Here is a 23,159-nt window from a genome sequence, read left to right on the forward strand (position 1 = left end):
TGCTGGGAAAGATTGAAGGTGGAGGAGAAGGGGACAACAGAGGATGAGATGGTTGGATGGCATCACCGACTTGATGGACAGAGTTTGAGTAAACTCTGGGAGTTGGTGATGGACAGGGAGGCCTGGCATGCTGCAGTCCACGGGGTCGAAGAGAGTCAGACACAACTGAACAACTGAACTGAACATTTTAATTTACTTTACGACTGAGATTTCTAGGTCATGTGGTAAGTGTTATGCTTAGCCTTTTTTTTTTTAAATTTACACATTTAATTGGCTTTATTTATTGAGCAGCAGATTCCCCACCTGCCCCTCCCCAGTCTACAGTGGTGGCTAGATAACATCATCAGATAGCAATACCAATTTAAGACTCTCTGATAGAGAACAGAATATCCCCCCATTTGAGGAAGGGGTGAGGAGGAATGGATTGGGAGTTTGAGATAAGTAGTTGCAAACTGTTATATATAGAATGGATAAACAACAAGGTTCTGATATATGTGTGTGTGTGTGTGTGTGTGTGTATGTAGTACAGGGAACTACATTCAGTATTCTGTAATAAACCATAATTGAAAAGAATATGAAAAAAAATATATATTTAATTGAATGTGGGCTTCCCAGGTGGTGCTAGTGTTATAGAACCCGGCTGTCAATGCAGGAGACATAAATGACACAGGTTCGATCCCTGGGTTGGGAAGATGCCCTGGAGAAAGAAATGGCAACCCACTCCAGTATTCTCGCCTGGAGAATCCCATGGACAGAGGAGACTTGTGAGCTGTGTAGTCCACAGGGTTGCAAAGAACAGGACACGACTGAAATGACTTAGCACACGTGCATAACTGAGTCACTTTGCTGTACACCAGAAACCAACTTGTTGTAAATTCTCAATTAAAAAAAAAAGAAGAACGTCAGTTTGAAAGCAATCTATGCAGAATTCTGAATATAACAGATGTTTATGCTCCTCAAGGAAGGGCAAGCTTGCAATTCTGTTACAGGCTCTACAGCCCATGATTTTGAAGGCAAGGTTGCTACTATTGCATTTCTTTCAAAGCCCATAATACATAGATTTTCTTTCTTTTGGTATATCCTGGATTAGAAACTGGTGCTTCAGTATACAGCCTTCCCAGGTGGCTCAGTGGTAGAGAATCCACCTGACAATGCAGGAGGCTTGGGTTCAATTCCTGGATTGGGAAGATCCCCTGGAGAAGGAAATGGCAATGACTGTCTGTGTGAACATTTCAGTACAAGCATTGTACTGGTCTGATACTATATGTTTACCTTTTAATAACTATCAAATTGTTTATCCAAGTGGTTGTAATATTTTGCATGTCCCCCAACAATGTGGGAACGTTGCCTTGCACCTGCGAGAACTTAGTGTCGTCAGATGTTGTCTTTAATTCTAGCCATTCAGTAGGTGCATAGTGGTATTTGATTCTGGGTTTAATTTGCATTTATCTAATGAATAGTGATCCTGAGTATCTTTTCATATGCTCCTTTGCCAGCTGTATCTTTTTTGGTGAAATGTACTGACTTGTAAAAGAAGATTCGGATTCACTTCTATCAGAGCAGTGGTCTGATAAATATAATTCAACTATGAAAGTGTATCACTGACTAAGCATTTCTATCTTTTAAAAACAATCCCACTCATTCCCTGATAGACTTATTCATTCATGAGTTTGTTTTATTCATCAAACGTTCACTGGGTATATTCTGTAAGACTTAAGGAATTTTTTTATTTTTTTCAGTTGGGACAGTCTCAGGACAGTGCTGTATTAGGAGGAAGAGCTGCTTTCTAATGGGAAACATGAATCAGCATAATATATTTAGGGAACTGTAGGTTACGCTGATTGGCGCTTCCCAGGTGGCGCTGCCGCCGCTGCTGCTAAGTCACTTCACTCATGTCCGACTCTGTGTGACCCCATAGACGGCTGCCTACCGGGCTCTGCCGTCCCTGGGATTCTCCAGGCAAGAACACTGGAGTGGGTTGCCATTTCCTTCTCCAATGCATGAAAGTGAAAAGTGAAAGTGAAGTCACTCAGTCGTGTCCGACTCTTCACAACCCCATGGACTGCAGCCCACCAGGCTTCTCCGCCCATTTGATTTTCCAGGCAAGAGAACTGGAGTGGGTTGCCATTGCCTTCTCCCAGGTGGCGCCAGTGGTAAAGAACTCGCCTGCCAATGCAGGAGACTTAAGAGACCTGTGTTCCATCCCTGAGTCAGGAAGATCACGTAAAGGAAGGCATGGCTGCCCACTCCAGCATTCTTGCCTGGAGAATCCCATGGACAGAGAAGCCTGGCAGGCTACAGTCCATAGGGTCACACGGAGTTGGACACAACTGAAGTGACTTAGCACAAACACATACATGCAGGTTACTCTGATTTCTCCTGTCTGATGAGCTAATTAAAAATTCCAACAGCAGAACCTAAAACAGGTTCTCAGCCTGCCCCTACATTCCAGGTTGCTTATCTCCAGAGACAAATGTAATTGACTTCAGCCACTGCAGGGCAGAGGACCAGGGCTCTGGGTACAGTCTGTCTGTCTATCTAGGCATCAGTATGGAGCAGCCTCTCTCTCTACAGACACAGCCTGTAGGATACAGGAGAGGTTGGGGGGCAGGGATGTCCCCAGCTATCTGAATTATCTATCGAGAGACTCTGGTCTAAAGCCATGTGCTTCACTTCCTAGTCTCTGACTGAGAGTCTTATCACTCATTAAATATCTAGTTTCAACACCACCAGTTGTCTGTTTTCCCAGCCCAGATAGAAATGGAAAGGTAGAAAGGGATAGAGTTGGGTTATTTTTAGAAGCAGCTGTCACAACAGAGGGAGCATCTGGACATAGAATGAACAGAGCATCTAAAAAACAAAAGGCCGAATAATGGATATTCAAACGAGATTCCCAAGTTATGGAACAAAAAGGTTCTACTTCCTTCTGTCCCCCATATTATCTTTTAAAGACGTTAGATAAATGTGCCACATTTTTATAAAGGTTTATATGCAGACTGATTCAAAATAAGTTTTAACATTTGAAGGGACAGCTTTCTTTTTATGTTAACATTCATTTGCAGAGGATTCCTCATGTCTCTGGGATGTTTGTTTCCCCAAGTGTTTTCTATTGTCGGCCTGTGACAGATCCCTGGGAACAAGCGACTTCTGACTGACAGGGAGAGGGATACAGCTCTCACTCCCCAGCGTGAGTCACCTGGGGATGTACCTTTGAGTTATCGACAGGGTGAAGATGAGTGTTTCAGACATCTGTCTTAGATGTCTCTCACCTCCTCTGAGCGCATCTAAATCTGCATAGATTGGGAAGGTCTCTGTAAGGCACAGAGCCCTGAAAGACAGATGTTCCTGAGAAACCAGGGATTTCATGCTGCGGAGAGATTGCCACGATTGATTTGCTTCTGTGCTTATTTTTATTTAGTTATTTTTCTTATGCTTTTGGGGGAGGATTTCAAGGGGAAAGGCTTGGTTAATAAAAATCCTCTTTCAAACCACATTTTCATTGTTGGACCACACAAGGCCCCTCTTTGGCTTTTATGTCTGTATATTTATGGCTGTCTCTATTTACTTACTACCTTTATCTTCCTTTCCTCCCCTCAGAGTCAGTCTTTATAATGTGTTTGATGCTTATCTTTGGATTTATATTTCTCTGTAAAACACACAGAATCATTTTGTGTGCTAATTTATTGTCAAGTGATGTAAATGTGCGGTAGATCTTATTCTGTTTTTTATTTTTTCATGCAGTGCCATCTTTAAAAAAATATTGATTTATTGGCTGTTCCAGGTATTAATTGTGGCCCTTGGGATCTTTGATTTTCTTGAGGCATGTGGGCTCTAGTTTCCTGACCAGAGATCGAATCTGGGCCCCCTGCATTGGGAATGTGTAGTCTTAGCCACTGGACCACCAGAGAAGTCCCAGTGCTGTCTTTTTAAGATCCCCTCACATTGCTGTTCCTATATCCAGTTTTTTTCCCTTCACTGCTGTGTAGTAGTCTGTGCATCTACCATGGTTTACAGATCCCTTCCCTAAAGATAAAATTGATGTGATCACCTGCCCCTGTGATTGGTGCTATCGTGAACAGCCTCATGGATGACTGTTAGGACTTGTGCAAGTGTTGCTGTGGGAGTATTTTCCCAGGAATAGAGTAGTTGGGTCATAGGATGTATGCCTATTTCATCTGAATGCCAACTGTTCTCCAGAATGACTTGCCCTGTCTATGCCTCTACCAGCAATGCATGAGAATATTTTTATTTATTTAACACCTGTCGGTATATAGCATGGTGGCTCAGCTGGTAAAGAATCCACCCGCAGTGCGGGAGACCTTGGTTTCAATCCCTGGAATGGGAAGATCCTCTAGAGAAGGGAACGGCTACCCACTCCAGTATTATGGCCTGAAGAATTCCATGGACTGTATAGCCCATTGGGTTGGGAAGAGTCGAACATGACTGAGCAACTTTCACTTTCACTCCAACTTTCTGATTGCTTATTCAAATTGATAAGTATAAAGTGGTATTTTACCATTTTAATTTGCATTTCCCTGGTTTCTAATTAAGCAATTCCTTGTATATGTGCTAGCCATTCAGGTCTTCAGTTTTTTGAACTGTAATTTAAGTCCTTTGGGAGTTTTCTATGGGGGTTTTCTCTTTCTTACTAATTTGCAAAAGTTCCTGTATAATCTGTGGTTCTCAAACTTTAATGTGCACAGGAATCATGTTAAGATACACATTACAATTCAGTAAGAGTGGGGTGGGGCTTAAGGCTGTGCATTTCTAATAAGCTCCCAGATGATGCAGAAGCCCACGTGATTAACAAGGTTCTACATGTTAGTTTGGGAGCTTCCCAGGTGGCTCAGTAAAGAATGGTAAAAAATGAGTAAAGAATGGTGGTAAAGAATCCACCTACCAATGCAGGAGACGTGGGTTCAATTCCTGGGTCAGGAAGATCCCCTGGAGAAGGAAATAGCAACCCGCTCCAGTTTTCTTGCTTGGGAAATCCCGTGGACAGAGGAGCCTGGTGGGCTACAGTCCCTAGAATTGCAAAAGAATTGACTCGACCAGTGGCACCCCACTCCAGTACTCTTGCCTGGAAAATCCCATGGACGGAGGAGCCTGGTAGGCTGCAGTCCATGGGGTCACTAAGAGTCGGACATGACTGAGCGACTTCACTTGCACTTTTCACTTTCACACATTGGAGAAGGAAATGGCAGCCCACTCCAGTGTTCTTGCCTGGAGAATCCCAGGGACGGGGGAGCCTGGTGGGCTGCCGTCTATGGGGTCGCACAGAGTCGGACACGACTGAAGCGACTTAGCAGCGGCGACTAAAACAACCATGTTAGTTTGAGGTTTTGAGAAAGTCTGTCCTTCCAAGATTGTCAAGTGTACATGTCACTTTTGTTTGGATTTAATATAATCAAACCTATCAGTGTTTTGCCTTGTGATTAGTGCTATTTGGAAGCTATTTAATAAGTCCTTTGTCATCCCTGGTTCACAGGGATTTTCTTCTCTATTTTTCTTTTTTAACTTTGTACTTTCATTTCACATTTAAGGATTTAAATCCATCTGAAGTTACCTTTGTATTAGGTATAGATTAGGTAATCAATTTTAATTTTTCTCCTTATATTGAGTTTGCTTTATCAGACTCAGTAGTTCCTTGTTTCTCTATTGATTTGTGTTGCTACCTTTGTTTTATTTTAAATTCCCAGGTACACATGTGTGTGTCTGCTCTCTGCTTTCTATTCTGCTTCCTTGGTTCACACGTTTATTCCTATAAGAGTATTGCACTGTTTGATATTTATAGCTTTGAAGTATGAGTTTCAGTATCTGGAAGAGTAACTCTTCCACCTGTTCTTCTTTTTCAAACATGACTTAGATATTTGTGAATCTTTATCCTTGTAGAAAAATTTTGAAATAAATTTCTTAAATTCCTCAAAACTCTAGCTGAACTTTTGAATGGAATTGTGTTGACTTTAGAGATTAATTTGGGGTAGTAGTGATAGTTTTACAGTTTTAAGTTTCTTCATTTGTAAACAGGGATATTTTGCTATTTATTCAGATCTTTCATGTTTTTAAATAGAATTTAAAGTTTTTCTCCTTAAAGTCTTCTGGCTTGCCTGAGTTATGTTAATTACAAGTACTTTTAGTTTTTGCCATTTTTGTCTCTCTTAAGAACTATTTTCTGTTATGTTTTCCGGTTGATTATTTCTGATATAGAGAAATATTAATAATTTTTGTAAGTTGATCTTATATCTTGTAAGTTTCCTCCATGTCTTTTCATGACTTGATAACTCATTTCTTTTCATCACTGAATAACATTACATGGTATGGATATACAACAGCTTGTTTGCCCATTCACCTACAGAGGGACATCTTGGTTCCTCTCAAGTTTTGGCAAATATGAACAAAGCTGCTATAAACACTCTTGTGTAGGTTTTTGTGTAGATATAAGTTTTCAACTCATTTGGGTAAATACTTAGGAACACAATTACTGGATCATATGGTAAGAATATGTTTAGTTTTATAAGAAACTGCTGAACTATCTTCCAAAATAGTTGTATCATTTTACATTCCCACCAATAGTGAATGAAAGTTGCCATTGCTCCACATCGTTATCAGCTGTTAGTTTTGAATTTTAGACATTCCAACGGGTGTGTAGTAGTCTCTCACTGTTGCTTTAATTCTCTAATGTCATGTGATGAACATCTTTCATAGGCTTGTTTACTGTCTGTGTGTCTTCTTTAGTAAAATGTCTGCCTAGACCTTTGGCACATTCTTAAATGGAGTTATTTGTTTTCTTATTGTTGAGGTTTAAGAATTCTTTGTGTATTTTAGATAAAAGTTCTTTATCATATATATATTTTGCAAATACTTTTCTCCCAGGCTGTGTTTTATATTTCTATTCTTTGAAGTGTCTTTTGCAGAGCCACAGTTTTTAGTTTTAATGATGTCCAGCTTACCAATTTTTAAAAACTTAATTCATTTAATTTATTTGTTGGGTCTTAGTTGCCCTTTGAGGACTTTCTGTAGTTGTAGAGGGTTGGGGAGCTGCTCTCTAGTTGCAGCGCAGGGACTTCTCATTGTGGTGGCTTCTCTTGTTTCAGAGTGTGGGCTCTAGCAGCTCTGGTTGGAGCCAACGGACTCTAGAGCTTGGGCTCAGTAGTTGTGGCACACAGGCTTATTTTTCCACGGCATGTGGAATCTTCCCAGACCAGGGATTGAACCTGAATCCCCTGCATTGGCAGGCAGATTCTTAAACACTGTACCATCAGGGAAGTCCTACCAATTTTTATTTTCCTAGATTATGCTTTGATGTTATATTAAAAAATTCATTGCCAGGCATAAGGTGCCTTAGATATTTTTTTCTTATTTTCTTCTGGAAGTTTTATAGTTTTTCTTTTTACATTTATGTGTAAGATTCATTGTGAGTTAATTTGGTGAAAGACATAAGAAAAGTGTCATTAATTTTTTTTTGCATTGGATGTCCATTTGTTCTAGCACCATTTTGTTTTTAAAAGAGTATTCTTTCTCCATTGAATTGCTTTTTCTCCTTTGTCAAAGATCAACTGACTGTATTTGTGTGGGTCTAATTTTTGGTTCTGTAATAGTTCCATTGACCTGTTTGTTTATTCTTACATCAGTGTCACAATCTTGATTACTGTGGCTAGTTTTTAATTTATGTTTTATACATTTGTACTTCTAAAAAAGAATTTCAGAGAGATTGTAATTTTAGTTACACTGAAAACAAAGTAATTTAAATAGAAAGAAAAAATTGTAAAAATTATATTATTGATCCTTCTGGCAGTGGCTCCATTCTTTTCAAAAGCTAGAATATTCAGAAATATTACAGTGGAGTATGGACAGGCCCAGAGACTTTTAACCTGATGTTATTTATCTGATAATGTTAAAAATTATAGTTTCAGTCAGTTCAGTTCAGTCGCTCAGTCGTGTCTGACTCTTTGCGACCCCATGAATCACAGCACGCCAGGCCTCCCTGTCCATCACCAATTCTCAGAGTGCACTCAAACTCATGTCCATCGAGTCGGTGATGCCATCCAGCCATCTAATTCTCTGTCGTCCCCTTCTCCTCCTGCCCCCAATCCCTCCCAGCATCAGAGTCTTTTCCAGTGAGTCAACTGAGGTGGCCAAAATATTGGAGTTTCAGCTTTAGCATCAGTCCTTTCAATGAACACCCAGGACTGATCTCCTTTAGGATGGACTGGTTGGATCTCCTTGCAGTAAAAGGGACTCTCAAGAGTCTTCTCCAACACCACAGTTCAAAAGCATCAATTCTTCGGCGATCAGCTTTCTTCACAGTCCAACTCTCACATCCATACGTGACCACTGGAAAAACCATAGCCTTGACTAGACGGACCTTTGTTGGCAAAGTAATGTCTCTGCTTTTTAATATGCTATCTAGGTTGGTCATAACTTTCCTTCCAAGGAGTAAGCGTCTTTTAATTTCATGGCTGCAATCAGCATCCACAGTTTAGGCAGAAAAGTTCTGAGGTTAGATTATCCTTATTGTTTTCCTTTGAGTTTGTGGTGATCAGTTACTTAGTTAATATTGCATTAGATAGTTACATACATTTTGTTGGAGACATCTTAATACTTCAGCTATTTTAAGAATTGAACCAGTAACAAATCTTTGTTGAAATATGCATAGTTGCAAGTCTGACCACATTTTTTGTATTTTTTTTTTAGGTCAATGATGCCTTCCTTCATGTCACACAGCGTAAATCCACAGGCAAGGTGCTTCTCTCCCTTAAATAAATTTTCACTTCAGCAAACTCAGCATGTCTTAATCCAACTCATCATCTTTCCAAAAAAACGTCATTTCCCTTCCATGTTATTTTTTCCCCATATTACCACCTTCCTTATTAATCCAGTTTCAAGATCTTTTAGAGTCATCTTTTATTCTGTTTTCTTATTCCCAGATAGTGTGATCATGTACTTTATTGTCCAGACTTGGACACAATTGAGAGTGAAAGGATGCTCTTAGTAATTACACCAGGAGAACAGGTGTCATAATGCATCCATGGCCAAGTTCTGTCGTCTCCACCTCTAAGAAGTCTTACACTGCCACATCTTCTTTTCCATTCTGACTAATCATGTCATATCTGCTAATTCCAGGGACCTCCTAACTAACTTGCCTAACTTTAATCTACCCCCTCCCTCTCCATTCTTGTTATATGTTATTGCCTTGGTGACCTTCCCAAAGTGCAGCTACAATTGTGTGTTGTCTCAGAACTCTGGCTCACCATTGTCTCTATGGTGGCGTTTGGACTTCTTGAGCTAGCATTTCACCATGACCAGGATTTTGCCTCTCTCTGCTTTCCAGCCCATATTGGACAGCAGCATTGGTTTCTCAGTGTACGCTGAGATTGCTTGCCTCCTCCGCCTTCCTCCTCTCCTTTATCTTTGTTAAACATAAGCCTTCCTGGCCTCTGAGACCTACCTCTGCCACGAGCTTTCCCCCTCAGGTAGGTTGCCATCTCTTCTCTACCTCCCTCAGGATGTGTCACATTCTGCCTTGTACCAGCAGGAGTGGCATGTCTAAAGGAATGAACACAGGATTCTGAATCAAGAGGTGGGTTTGAAGCTCAGTCTTAGCATGTTGGAGGTGGTTACTTAAGGTCTTCAGGCTTTCATTTTCTCCTGAAAAGTGGATGTTATAGTCTCCACTTCATGAAGTTATTCTGAGCAACACATGCAGTGATTGGGCAAAGCACCTGGCACACAGTAGGTGATTTGCACTTGCTAGTTACCTTTACTTCTTTCTTTCTTCCTTTCCCAAGGTAGCATAAGTTCCTAGAGAGCAGGTACCATGTCTGATTCAACTTTGTACCACACACACACCTAGCACAGTGAGTTACCCTTGAACTGAATTGAATTTGAATGATCTGAAAGTCTTAAGTTGTGGGATTAAGTTAAGAACATGTTACCTTGGGAACAGCCCAAATGTTCACCAACAGACCAGTGTATATACACACACAATGGAGTACTATTCAACCTTGAAAAAGAAGGAAATTCTGACATATTCAGAACATGGATGAACCTTGAGAACATTATGCAAATTGAAGTAAGCCGGTCCCAAGAGGCCAAATACCATTTAATTCCACTTACGTGAAGTACCTAGAAATGTCAGATTCATAGAAACACAAAGTAGAATTGTGCTTGCCAGGGCCTGGAGGAGGAGGAAATGGGGAGTTATTGTTTAATGGGTCTAAAGTTCCAGTTTGGGGAGAAGAGAAAGTTTGGAGATGAACAGTGGTGATGGCTGCAAAACAGCATAAACATAGTTAATGCCACTGACCTGTGCACTTAAAAATGGCTAAAAGGGCAAATCTCATATTGTATATATTTTACCAAAAGAAAAAGAAAAAGAATATATTACCCTCACATCTAAGTGACTTTATTCAGAGAAGAGAGCAGAGAGTAAGGAGAGTGACTAGCTTAGGTGGAAGGATGCTCCTGTCTCTGCCTGAGTCCCGGTCTGTGGGGAGAGGTCCTTTCTTTTTTGGTTATAAACATTGTTCTCTAGTCCTCCTTATCGCCACTCAAAAGGAGGGGAGTAAGATGGGGCAAAAACACACACCTGATGCCCCTGGAATGGAGGTACTTCTACTTGTTCTTGATGAGCTCCAATTCCAATAAATGTGGTAAGAAGCTTTGTTTTCTTTTTCTAACCATTTATCAGAAGTTAAACAGAAAACCATATAAGATGCTGTTGAAGTATGCTTACAAACAGGTATGATACGATCATTAAACCAAGCAGTGAATTGACAACTAGATGAAATAGACAAATTGCTTGAAAGATGTAAAATAATAAATTTAGCACAAGAGACAGAAAATCAGAAAGAGGTTTTGTTTTCTGATAAAAATCCAGGCCATTCAAAAGCACCCATCTTCTCAGGGTTTCCTTACCAAAAAGCTTTTGGAAAAACTGAATTATGAAATAGAAAGTGAACATTTAGTGAGAGAATTTAAAACCGAGAAATTAGCAGAAGGAAGGGGAAGCGGGATGAGATCAGGGACCCACCATGCGTCTGTTGTGGGCCCATGTGGAACTGCCGTGAGAGCCAGAGCTCAAATTTCTTCCATGCCTGGCTGCCCATTTTAGTCTCTGGGGGCTGCATGCCCTGTGGTTCCATTGAATGACAAGCTTCTCTTCACCTGCATTCTCCCCATACTTCTTAACGTGAGCTAATTTTGTATTTAAATGAAAGTTAGTTTTCAAAAATATCAAGACACCAATTTTAGAATTTTCTGATACCCTTTGGGATAATTGAAAGACATGCTGGATAGACCCCAGGAGAGAAGGAAGACAAATCAGGATTGAGAAAAGCGTACAACTTCTCCCCCTCTCCCAGGCAGCTTCCTTTCCCACTGTTCAGAGCTGATCAGTAGATGTCACTAGTAATAAAGATCGATTGTCCCCAGCTCACTAATGTCAAAATGACTTAGATTGAAAGAGGCAGTCATTAAGGAGAGTGAGTTTCTTCAGGTTTAACAAGTATTGGTTAGAACCCCTAATGACCTGTGTTCCGCTTGCCTGTGTTCCTGCTTCATTGGAATGATTTGATTTGAAAGCATTTGACTCACATTTTAGTCATCGTTTGGTTGTTCCACCATCTAAGCCATTAGTTAGTCTGAAAAAAGAATCAGTGCAGCTCCAAGTGACAGCATTTATTCTATATTCACAGACTTTTCCCAGCTCCCCATTGTAGGCTGGTTGCTGAAGAAATCACTCCCACACAGCTCCCTCTTCTTTTTCGCTAACTGTGGGTCTATCCACCTGCACACACTTCTTTCGACAACAGAAGTGGGATTTTGTGCTGTTAGCTGTGGGATAATCCTGTCTGCATATCACCCGTGTATCTGTCCCTGTGCCTTCCTCTGCAGTCTGCTTGGCTGTAGAAAGCTGTCTTCCCTTTGGAACTATGGTTGTTGTTCGGTCGCTAAGTCATGTCCGACTCCTTGCGACCACAGGGACTGCACTACACCAGGTTTCCCTGACCTTCACTATCTCCTGGAGTTTGCTCAAACTCATGTCCATTGAGTCAGTAATGCCATCCAACCATCTCATCCCCTGTCACCCCCTTCTCCTCCTGCCCTCAACCTTCACAGAATCAGGATCTTTTCCTATGAGTTGGCTCTTAGCATCAGGTGGCCAAAGTATTGGAGCTTCAGCTTCAGCATTGGAAAAACTTTCCAATGAATATTCAGAATTCCTTCAGGAATTTTTTTTACCATAAAGAAGGCTGATCTCTGAAGAACTGATACTGGAACTATGGTAAAGACAACAAAAGATTTGTTCTTTGGCAAGTAAAGGAAAATAAAAGTATTTACACAAAATCACTTTTATTTAAAACCTAAACTAAGTAAGAAAAATTCACATTATTATTTCTTTCTCTTATTTGCCTTCCAAGACTGTATAAATCAAGAGGAGTGATTTTTCAAAATGTTTATACAGGTCATGTGAAGGAAGGAAATGGTTGTGTATGATGTACATCCTCATTATGCACTTGTTCAATTGCTAAGTCATGGTCAACTCTTTGGGACCTCATGGACTGTAGCATGTTAGGCTCCTCTGTCCTTCACTGTCTCCTGGAATTTACTCAAATTCATGTCCACTGAGTCAGTGATGCTATTTAACCATTTCATCCTCTGATGCCCCATCCTCCTTTCCCCTTCAATCTTTCCCACTATCAAGGTCTTTTCCAGTGAGTCAGCTCTTTGAATGAGGTGGCCAAAGGACTGTTGCTTTCTAATGGATATTCAGGGATGATTTCCTTTAGATTAACTGGTAGCAGTTATTGAAAAGAATGAGACAGGGACTTCCCTGATGGTCTTGTGGCTAAGATTCCACGCTCCAAGTGCAGGGGGCTTGGGTTCAATCTCTGGTCAAGGAAGTAGATCCCACATGCCGCAACTGAAGATTCCATGTGCCAAGCTGAAGATCAACTCGGCAAGTTGAAGTTGGTGAGTGCTTCAGCTAAGACCTGGTGCAGCCAAATAAATCAATAATAAGAAAAATCATGGAAGACAAGAATATGTTAGGACCCTGTGGCAAAAGAAAGCATGGTGAGTAAAAGGGGTTAAACAAAGGCTAGTGGTACTGGCGCCTAAGAAATGAAGGTGAGTGTTGTGGGATGAGGCCTCAGGTGTGGCCAGGTTAGGCAGTGCTGGTGGGTCAGTTCTGGGTGTTTTGCCTATACACTACAGGCAGTGGGATTCCATTGAAGGGTTCTAAGCAAGGTTTGGGAAGGGATGGAATGACCAGAATGGCATAGTCTATAATGGGCAGGAAGGATTGGAGAGGAGGAGACCAATTAGGAGTCTGTGAAAGTCCCAGTGAGATAGGATGGTAACCTTGGACTAAGGTGGTGATGATGGGGAAGGAGTGGAAGGAAAGGATGAGAGCTGTGCAGGAGGAAGAGAGAAATGTCGAGATGACTCCTAGTTTCCTGATATGTTTTTTGAGAGGAGGGACATCAAAAGAGAATTGGGGAGAGCAAGATGGCGGAGGAGCCTACTTGGACATGGAGTACATCTCTCTCCATGGATACATCAGGAATATACCTTCAGACACAGAAGTACATGCAGAACACCAGCTGAGAACAGACAGCAGTACCTGACCAGCAGAAAAGAATATATAGAACCACGCAAAACTCAGTAGGACGAAGGAACTAGGGGGAAAAACAGGAGTGTTAGTAGGACTGGACCTGCCCTCGGTGGTTGGGGGAACTGAAGCAGGGGTCCGATCCCCACATCAGGGCAATTGTCTGAGTCAGAGGAGAAATATTTAAGGCTGAGAGTGAAACAACTGATCTGTGGCAGCCTAAATGGAATGAGAATCAGACAGTCCTTGCTGCAGCCATGAATACCCTGGACAGGTATGCAGGTTCCTTGGAAGGCACAGTGGCTGGGAGCTGGAGTTTAGGGATTGTGGAGCAATCCGAGGTTGAGGGCTCCTGTTGACGGCAGAGAGATTGATCGAGAGGATGAGAGGGAAGAGACTCTGGTGGGCAATGCCTGTGGAGGAAAGCCAGGCAGCCATGGAAGCAAGGCCATACTGCTGAGTCACATGTAGGGGGTGGAGCTATCACCATAGTCTCTCTCTCCCCACACACCAGCTTCCGGCAGCTGAACAATAGAAAGGCTGACCCATCAAAGGCCTGACGCACTGAACTACAGAGTAGGGCCCCAGCCAGGGGGCCCCCTCTATGTACCTGATGTGCTGAACAACAGAGAAGGACCCCAGGCAAGGGAGCCCTCTAAGTGCCTGAACAGGTGGAGCTACAGAGAAAGACTGACCAAAGAGGCCTTCTGATTGCCAGCTACAAGAGGCTCAAAAAGAGACTCTGACAGGACCATAACTCCTGCGGCCGAGGGAGTCCGTGTCCCTTCACAGTTGGCACTCCCGGGGTCCCCACAAGCCAAGCAGCTGCGCCACCTTCACACTCAACTCTCACTGGGGCAGAGCTGCCACAGGCAAGAAAACGCGTGTCTATGTGCAGAGGATCTCTTCCGTTATGTCCGGACTTTTTGCGACCCTGTAGACTGTAGTCTGCCAGACTTCTCTGTCAGGGGGTTGGGGGTGGGGTGGGGGTGTTCTCCAGGCAAGAACACTGGAGCATATTGGCCAGTACTGGTCGCCATACCCTTCTAGAGCACTGTATTTCTTGCTGCCCTAGCCACCAACCCCCCTGAGTACCTGGTACTGTCAGAACCCCTGCCACTCAAGCAGCTGCACCACCTCCACACCTGGCCCTCACAGGGGCAAACCCAAGTCCTCCAGGACAGCCTCAGGAGCAAACCTCAGTGGATGACCCACATGTAGAGGTGGAAATAAAACCACAGTTGAAACCCAGGGGCAGTGTGGCTAAGGAAGAAGACCCAAATGTTCCCACTGCTGTACAAGCTGCAGATTAAATCCACATGATCAACTAGGCAGACTCTGTGTCTATGGAATATATAAAAGATCATTGAGACCTCCTACAAAAGAAAACGCAGTAGTTCTGATAGCTGTGGACTTTGCAGGCAAGAACACACAGGAGTAGGACCAGGTTAGAATCTGAGCTGCTCCCACAGCAGGTTCAGAGATCAGCACACTATTGGAGGGCATCCTAGGGAGGCGAGGTGGACTGTGACTCCTAGCGAGGGAAAGGACTCTGACAGCAGTGACTCAAGAAAAGCATTTATTATTCTTATGTTTTGACTTGTTCTGTGGATTCTTTTGGATTTTTTTTTTCTTTTTCTCCCCCCTCTATTGTAGTTGTCAATTTTATTGGCACTATGAAATCGAATTAAGATTTTGAGCTTTTTTTTCTTGGTCACATTTTTTATTGTTGTTATAAACCTCGGCCTCTATGCTGGGCTTTTGCAGTTCTGTGGAGTTTTCCTTTATTTATTTATTTTTTTCTTTTCTCTTTTTTTAATTTTAATTTTTAAAACCTATTATTATTCCTTTGTTTGCTTTTCCTATGGTTCTTTGCCACTTGCAGTTAATCTTTAATGTATATAAATCTTCTTCTAACTCTATTTAACTTTGCATATCTATCTTTCTTTCCTTTCCTCTCAACATATTTGTTAGTTTTATTTTCATTGCTTTATTCCCTACGTGGCACCTTGCTTTAGTTTTGTTTTCCAGTTTGTACTTTAATTAGTTTTGTTCTGTTAGATATAATTTTGGTTTCCTTTGTTTGCTGGGTTAATCTATTGTACTTTATTTTTGTTGTACTGTTCTGATTTTGCTTATGGGTATATATGTATATGTGTATATTCAGTCACAATTTTTATTGTTGTTATAAATCTCTGTCTAGACATTAGGCTTTTGCAGTTCTCTGGGGTTTTCCTTTTCTTCCCCCTTTTTCTTTCTACTTCCATCTTTTTTTCTTTTCTCTTTTTTATTATTTTATTTTTTTTAAGCCTATTATATTTTTTCTACATTTATTCCCTTTTTGCCTTTCAGACTGTTCTTTTCCCCTTGCAGTTAATGTTTAATGTATATAAATCTTCTTCATCTACCTCTGTTTTACTTTGCATATCTATTCTTTCTCTCTTTTCTTTTTTCCTTTCCTCTCAACATATTTGTTAGTTTTGTTTTCATTGCTTTATTCCCCACTTGGTATATTGCTTTAATTTTGTTTTCCAGTTTATGCTTTAGTTTTGTTCCTAACTGGTAAGTATCAGTCAGTTCAGTTCAGTTCAGTTGCTCAGTCATGTCCAACTCTTTGTGACCCCATGAATCACAGCATGCCAGGCCTCCCTGTTCATCACCAACTCCCTGAGTCAATCTATTGTACTTTATTTATGTTGGACTGTTTTGACTTTATTCATAGGTATATATGTATATGTGTATATTCCATTATTTTAATTATTATTTGCCTGATTTTGTAACTGTCATTTGTCTGGGGTTCATCTTTGGTTTCTTGTTTTGGGGTATTTGTTTTAATCTCACTTAATGCCATAACAAACCACATATGGAATCTTTGTTCCTGACCAGAGATCAAGCCCTGAGCCTTTGGAGTGGGAACACTGACTCTAAGACCCTAGACTGACAGAGAACTAACCCTCAGTTCAGTTCAGTTGCTCAGTCATGTCCGACTCTTTGCAACCCCATGAATCTCAGCACGTCAGGCCTCCCTGTCTATCACTAACTCCCAAAGTTTACCCAAACTCACGTCCATCGAGTCGGTGATGCCATCCAGCCATCTCATCCTCTGTCGTCCCCTTCTCCTCCTGCCCCCAATCCCTCCCAGCATCAGGGTCTTTTCCAATGAGTCAACTATTCGCATGAGGTGGCCAAAGTATTGCAGTTTCAAAGTTGTGACCAACCTAGATAGCATATTAAAAAGCAGAGACATTACTTTGCCAATAAAGGTCCGAGTAGTCAAGGCTATGGTTTTTCCAGTGGTCATGTATGGATGTGAGAGTTGGATGTGAAGAACTAACCCTAGGGAGTATCAAATAGTGAGAACTCACACAAAGGAAACCACTTGAATACAAGACCCAGCATCACCCAACCATCAGTAGCAACCTGTGCAGGATGCCTCAACTAAATAACAAAGAAAACAAAAATACAAACCTAATCATCAGCAGACAGGACTACCACCTCAGTCAGCCTTGCCCAGGAAAAACAAATAAAAAAGCTCAGCACAGGTCTCACCCTATAGCAAGCTTATACAAACCACTGGACCAAACTTAAAAGGGCAGAAACCAAAAGGAATAAAGAATTCAACCTTGAAGCCTGGGAAAAGGATACCTCAAACACAATAAATTATATATATATATAGGCAGAGAAATACAACACAAATGATGGAACAAACTAGAAACACGGAAGTCCAAATTAATGAAGAGGAAATAGGAAAACTATCTGAAAAATAATTCAGCATAATGATAGTAAAGATGATCAAAAACCTTGAAAACGAAATGGAGAAAATGCAAGAATCAATTAACAAAGACCTAGAAGAATTAAAGAATAAACTTACAGGAACAAACAGCACAGTTAGTAAAATTAAAAATACTCTAGAAGGAATCAATAGCAGAATATCTGAAGCAGAAGAATGAATTAGTGACCTGGAAGATAAAATAGTAAAAATAACTTCGGAAGAGCAGAATAAAATAAAACGAATGAAAAGAACTGAGGATAGGATCAGAGACCTCTGGGACAATATCAAACGTGCCACCATTCAAATGATAGGGGTCCCAGAAGAAGAAGAGGAAAAGAAAGGGTATGAGAAAATTTTTGAAGAGATTATATTTGAAAATTTTTCCAGCATGGAAAAGGAAATAGTTGATCAAGTCCAAGAGGCACAAAGAGTCCCATACAGGATAAACCCAAGGAGAAACAAGCCAAGACACATACTAATCAAACTAACAAAGACTAAGCAGAAAGAATATTAAAAGCAGCAAGGGAGAAGCAACAAGTAACATACAAGGGAAACCCCATATGCTTAACAGCTGATCTTTCAGCAGAAACTCTGCAGGCCAGAAGGGAATGGCAGGATATATTTAAAGTACTGAAAGGGAAAAATCTACAACCAAGATTACTGTACCCAGAAAGGATCTCATTCAAAATTGATGGAGGAATAAAAAGCTTTTCAGACAAGCAAAAGTTAAGAGAATTCAGTAGCATCAAACCAGCTTTACAACAAATGTTAAAGGGACATATATAGTAAAGAAATACAAGAGAAGAAAAAGATCTACAAATTCAACCCCAAACAATTAAGAAAATGGCAATAGGAAATTATATATCAATAATTACTTTAAATGTAAATGGATTAAATGCTCCAACCAAAAGACACAGACTGGTTGAATGGATACAAAAACAAGACCCATATACATGCTGTCTACAAGAAACCCACTTCAAACCTAAAGACACATACAGAATGAAAGTGAGAGGATGGAAAAATATATTCCATGCAAATGGGAAGCAAAAGAAAGCTGGAGTAGCAATCCTCATATCAGACAAAATAGACCTTAAAGAAGTTTACAAGAGATAAAGAAGGACAATACGCAATGATCAAGGGATCAATCCAAGAGGAAGACATAACAATTGTAAATATCTATGCACTCAACATAGGAGCACCTCATTACATAAGACAAACACTAACAGACTTAAAAGGAGAAATTGACAGAATAATAGTAGGAGACTTTAACACCCCACTCACACCAATGGACAGATCATCAAAACAGAAAATTAATAAAGAAACACAAGTCTTAAATGATACATTAGATGAGATGGATCTCATTGATATCTTTAGGACATTCCATCCAAATGCAGAAGAATACACCTTCTTCTCAAGTGCACTTGGAGCATTCTCCAGGATAGACCACATCTTGGGTCACAAATCAAGCCTCAGTAAATTTAAGAAAATTGAAATCATATCAAGCATCTTCTCTGACCACAACACTATGAGAGTAGATATCAATTACAAGAAAAAAACTGTAAGAAACACAAACACATGGAGATTAAACAACACATTTCCAAATAACCAACAGGTTACTGAAGAAATCAAAAGGGAAATAAAATTCTAGAAACAAATGACTATGAAAACACGACAACTCAAAACCTATGGGATGCAGCAAAAGCAGTTCTAAGAGGGAAGTTTATAGCAATACAATCCTACCTCAAGAAACAAGAAAAATATTGAATAGACAACCTAACTTTACACCTAAAACAATTGGAAAAAGAACAAAAACCCCCCAAAATTAGTAGAAGGAAAGAAATCTTAAAGATCTGAGCAGAAATAAAAGAAATGAAAGAAACAATAGTAAAGATGAATAAAACTAAAAACCCGTTCTTTGAGAAGGTAAACAAAATTGACAAACATTTAGCCAGACTTATCAAGAAGAAAAGAGAGAAAAATCAAGTCAACAAAATTAGAAATAAAAAAGGAGAGGTTACAAAAGACAATGAAGAAATACAAAGGATTATAAGAGACTATTATGAACAACTATATGGCAATAAAATGGATAACCTGAAAGAAACAGACAGATTCTTAGAAAAGTTCAATTTTCCAAGACTGAACCAGGAAGAAATAGAAATTATGAACAACCCAATTACAAGCGCTGAAATTGAAGCTGTGATCAAAAACCTCCCAAAAAACAAAAGCCCAGGATCAGATGGCTTCACAGGAGAATTCTATGAAACATTTAGAGAAGAGCTAATGCCTATCCTTCTAAAACTCTTCCAAAAAAATTGCAGAGGAAGGAACACTTCCAAACTCATTCTACAAGGCCACCCTCACCCTGATACCAAAACCAGACAAAGACAACACTAAAAAAGAAAACTACAGGCCAATAGCACTGATGATACAAAAGTCCTCAACAAAATTTTGGCAAACAGAATTCAGCAACACATCAAAAAGGTTATACTCTGTGATCAAGTTGGATTTATTCCAGGGATGCAAGCATTCTTCAGTATACACAAATCAATCAATATGATACACCATATTAACAAATTGAAAGATAAAAACTATGTGATAATCTCAATAGATGCAGAAAAAGCCTTTGACAAAATTCAGCACACATTTATGATTAAAACTCTTCAAAAAATGGGCATAGAAGGAAACTACCTCAACATAGTAAAGGCCATATATGATAAGCCTACAGCAAACATTATTCTCAATGGTGAAAAAGTGAAAGCATTCCCCCTAAGATCAGGAACAAGACAAGGGTGTCCACTTTCACCACTATTATTCAACATAGTTCTGTAAGTCCTAGCTACAGCAATCAGAGAAGAAAAAGGAATAAATGAATCCAGATCTGAAAAGAAGTAAAGCTCTCACTGTTTGCAGATGATGTGATACTGTACATAGAAAACCGTAAACATAGTATCAGAAAATTACTAGAGCTAATCAGTGAATTTAGCAAAGTTGCAGGATACAAAATCAATACACAGCAATCACTTGCACTTCTATATACTAACAATGAAAAATCAGAAAGAGAAATTAAGGAATCAATCCCATTTACCACTGCAACAAAAATAATTAAATATTAAGGAATAAACTTACCTAAGGAGACAAAAGAACTGTACACAGAAAATTATAAGACATTAATGAAAGAAATCAAAGATGACATAAACAGATGGGGAGATATTCCATGTTCTTGGGTAGGAAGAATCAATATTGTGAAAATGAAAATATTACCAAATGCAACCTACAAATTCAATCCAATCCCTATCAAATTACCAATAGCATGTTTCACAGAACTAGAACAAAAAATTTCACAATTCATATGGAAACACAAAAGACCCTGAATAGCCAAAGCAGTCTTGAGAAAGAAGAATGGAGCTGGAGGAATCAACTTTCCTGACTTCAGATTATACTACAAAGCTACAGTCATCAAGACAGTATAGTACGGGAACAAAACAGAAATGTGGACCAATGGAACAAGATAGAAAGCCCAGAAATAAACCCATGCATCTATGGTTACCTTATTTTTGACAAAGGAGGGAAGAATATACAATGGGGCAAAGACAGCCTCTTCAATAAATGGTGCTGGGAAAACTGGACCACCATATGTAAAAGAATGAAATTAGAACACTTCCCAACACCACACACAAAGATAAACTCAAAATGGATTAAAGACCTAAATGTAAGACCAGAAACTATAAAACTCTTAGAGGAAAACATAGGCAGAACACTTGATGATATAAATCAAAGCAAGATCCTCTATGACTCACCTCCTAGAGTAACAGAAATAAAAACAAAAGTAAACAAGTGGGACCTTATTAAACCTAAAAGCTTTTTCACAGCAAGGGAAACTACAAGCAAGGTGAGAAGACAACCCTCAGAATGGGAGAAAATAATAGCAAATGAAACAACTGACAGAGGATTAATTTCCAAAACCTACAAGCAGCTCATACAACTCAATACTAGAAAAACAAACAACCCAATCAAAAAGTGGGAAAAAGGACTAAACAGACATTTCTCCTAGGAGGACATGCAGATGGCTAACAAACACATGAAAAGATACTCAATATCACTCATTATTAGAGAAATGCAAGTCAAAACTACAAAGAGATATCACCTCATGCCGGTCAGAATGACCATCATCAAAATGTCTACAAACAATAAATGCTGGAGAGGGTGCAGAGAAGAGGGAATGCTCTTGCACTGTTTGTGGGAATGTAAATTGATACGGCCACTATGGAAGATGGTTTGGAGATTCCTTAAAAAACTAGGAATAAAACCACCATATGACCCAACAATCCCACTCCTAGGCATATACCCTGAGGAAATCAAAATTGAAAAAGGCACGTGTATCCCATTGTTCATTGCAGCACTATTTACAATAGCTACAACATGGAAGCAACCTAGATGTCCATCAACAGATGAATGGATAAAGAAGTTGTGGTACATATACACAATGGAATATTACTTGGCCATAAAAAGGAATGCATTTGAGTCAGTTCTAATGAGGTGGATGAATCTAGAACCTATTATACAGAGTGAAGTGAGAAAGAGAAAGATAAATATTGTATTCTAATGCATATATACGGATTCTAGAAAAATGGTACTGAAGAATTTATTATAGAGCAGCAATGGAGAAACGGACATAGAGAATAGACTTGTGGACATGGGGAGAGGGGAGCAGAGGGTGAAATTCATGGAAAGAGTAACATGGAAACTTATATTAGTTAGTTAGTTCAGTCGCTCAGTCATGTCCGACTCTCCGCGACCCCATGAATCACAGCACGCCAGGCCTCCCTGTCCATCACCAACTCCCGGAGTTCACTAAAACTCATGTCCACAGACTCGGTGATGCCATCCAGCCATCTCATTCTCTGTTGTCCCCTTCTCCTCCCGCCCCCAACCTTTCCCAGCATCAGAGTCTTTTCCAGTGAGTCAACTCGTCGCATGAGGTGGCCAAAGTATTGCAGTTTCAGCTTCAGCATCAGTCCTTCCAATAGACACCCAGGATTGATCTCCCTTAGAATGGACTGGTTGGATCTCCTTGCGGTACAAGGGACTCTCAAGAGTCTTCTCCAATATGTAAAATAGATAGCCAGAGAGAATTTGCTGTATAGCTCAGGAAACTCAAATAGGGGCTCTGGATCAACCCAGAGGGGTGGGATGGGGAGGGAGATGGGAGGGATGTTCAAAAGAGAGGAGATATATGTATACCTATGGTTGATTCATGTTGACGTTTGACAGAAAGCAACGAAGTTCTGTAAAACAATTATCCTTCAATAAAAAGTATATTTAAATAAAGAGAACTGGGTTTTGGCAGTGGAGGGGAATGTGACTGGGACAGAAGATAAAGTTTTCTGCATATTCAGACAACCAAAAGATGTCAGGTATGCAGTTTTATACTTTTCTGGTGCTCAGAGGGGAGGTGTGGCCTAGAGATATAGATTTGGAAGTCATTTGCATGGAGGTGACCATGATGCCTGCGGTGTGGCTAAGACTGTGCCTGTAGAGCATGTAGAGAAAGAAGGGAAGAGAGTTTGTGAAAGTCGCTCAGTTGTATCCGACTCTTTGTGACTCCATGGACTATAAACTCCATGGAATTCTCCAGGCCACAGTACTGGAGTGGGTAACCTTTCCCTTCTCCAGGGGATCTTCCCAACCCAGGGATTGAACTTAGGTTTCCCACATTGCAGGCGGATTCTTTACCAGCTGAGCCACCAGGGAAGCCCAAGAATACTGGAGTGG

General features: G+C 40.3%; 1 protein-coding gene across 1 annotated transcript in view; it reads left to right on the top strand.

Moving 5' to 3' along the window:
• The window catches only part of LOC129551344 (protein Cryzl2), a 35,419-nt gene extending 23,307 nt beyond the window's left edge, over positions 1-12,112 (top strand). Inside the window, exon 10 of the mRNA XM_055419196.2 lies at positions 8,695-12,112. Within this exon, the coding sequence (XP_055275171.2) occupies positions 8,695-8,763 (69 nt within the window). The 3' untranslated portion in view covers positions 8,764-12,112. The remainder of the gene's footprint in view (positions 1-8,694) is intronic.
• The last annotated feature ends 11,047 nt before the right edge of the window (positions 12,113-23,159 follow it).

This window comes from Moschus berezovskii, chromosome 17, assembly GCF_049115385.1.
Source record: "Moschus berezovskii isolate FMDL1 chromosome 17, NW_MosBer_1.0, whole genome shotgun sequence".
Taxonomy (NCBI): domain Eukaryota; kingdom Metazoa; phylum Chordata; class Mammalia; order Artiodactyla; family Moschidae; genus Moschus; species Moschus berezovskii.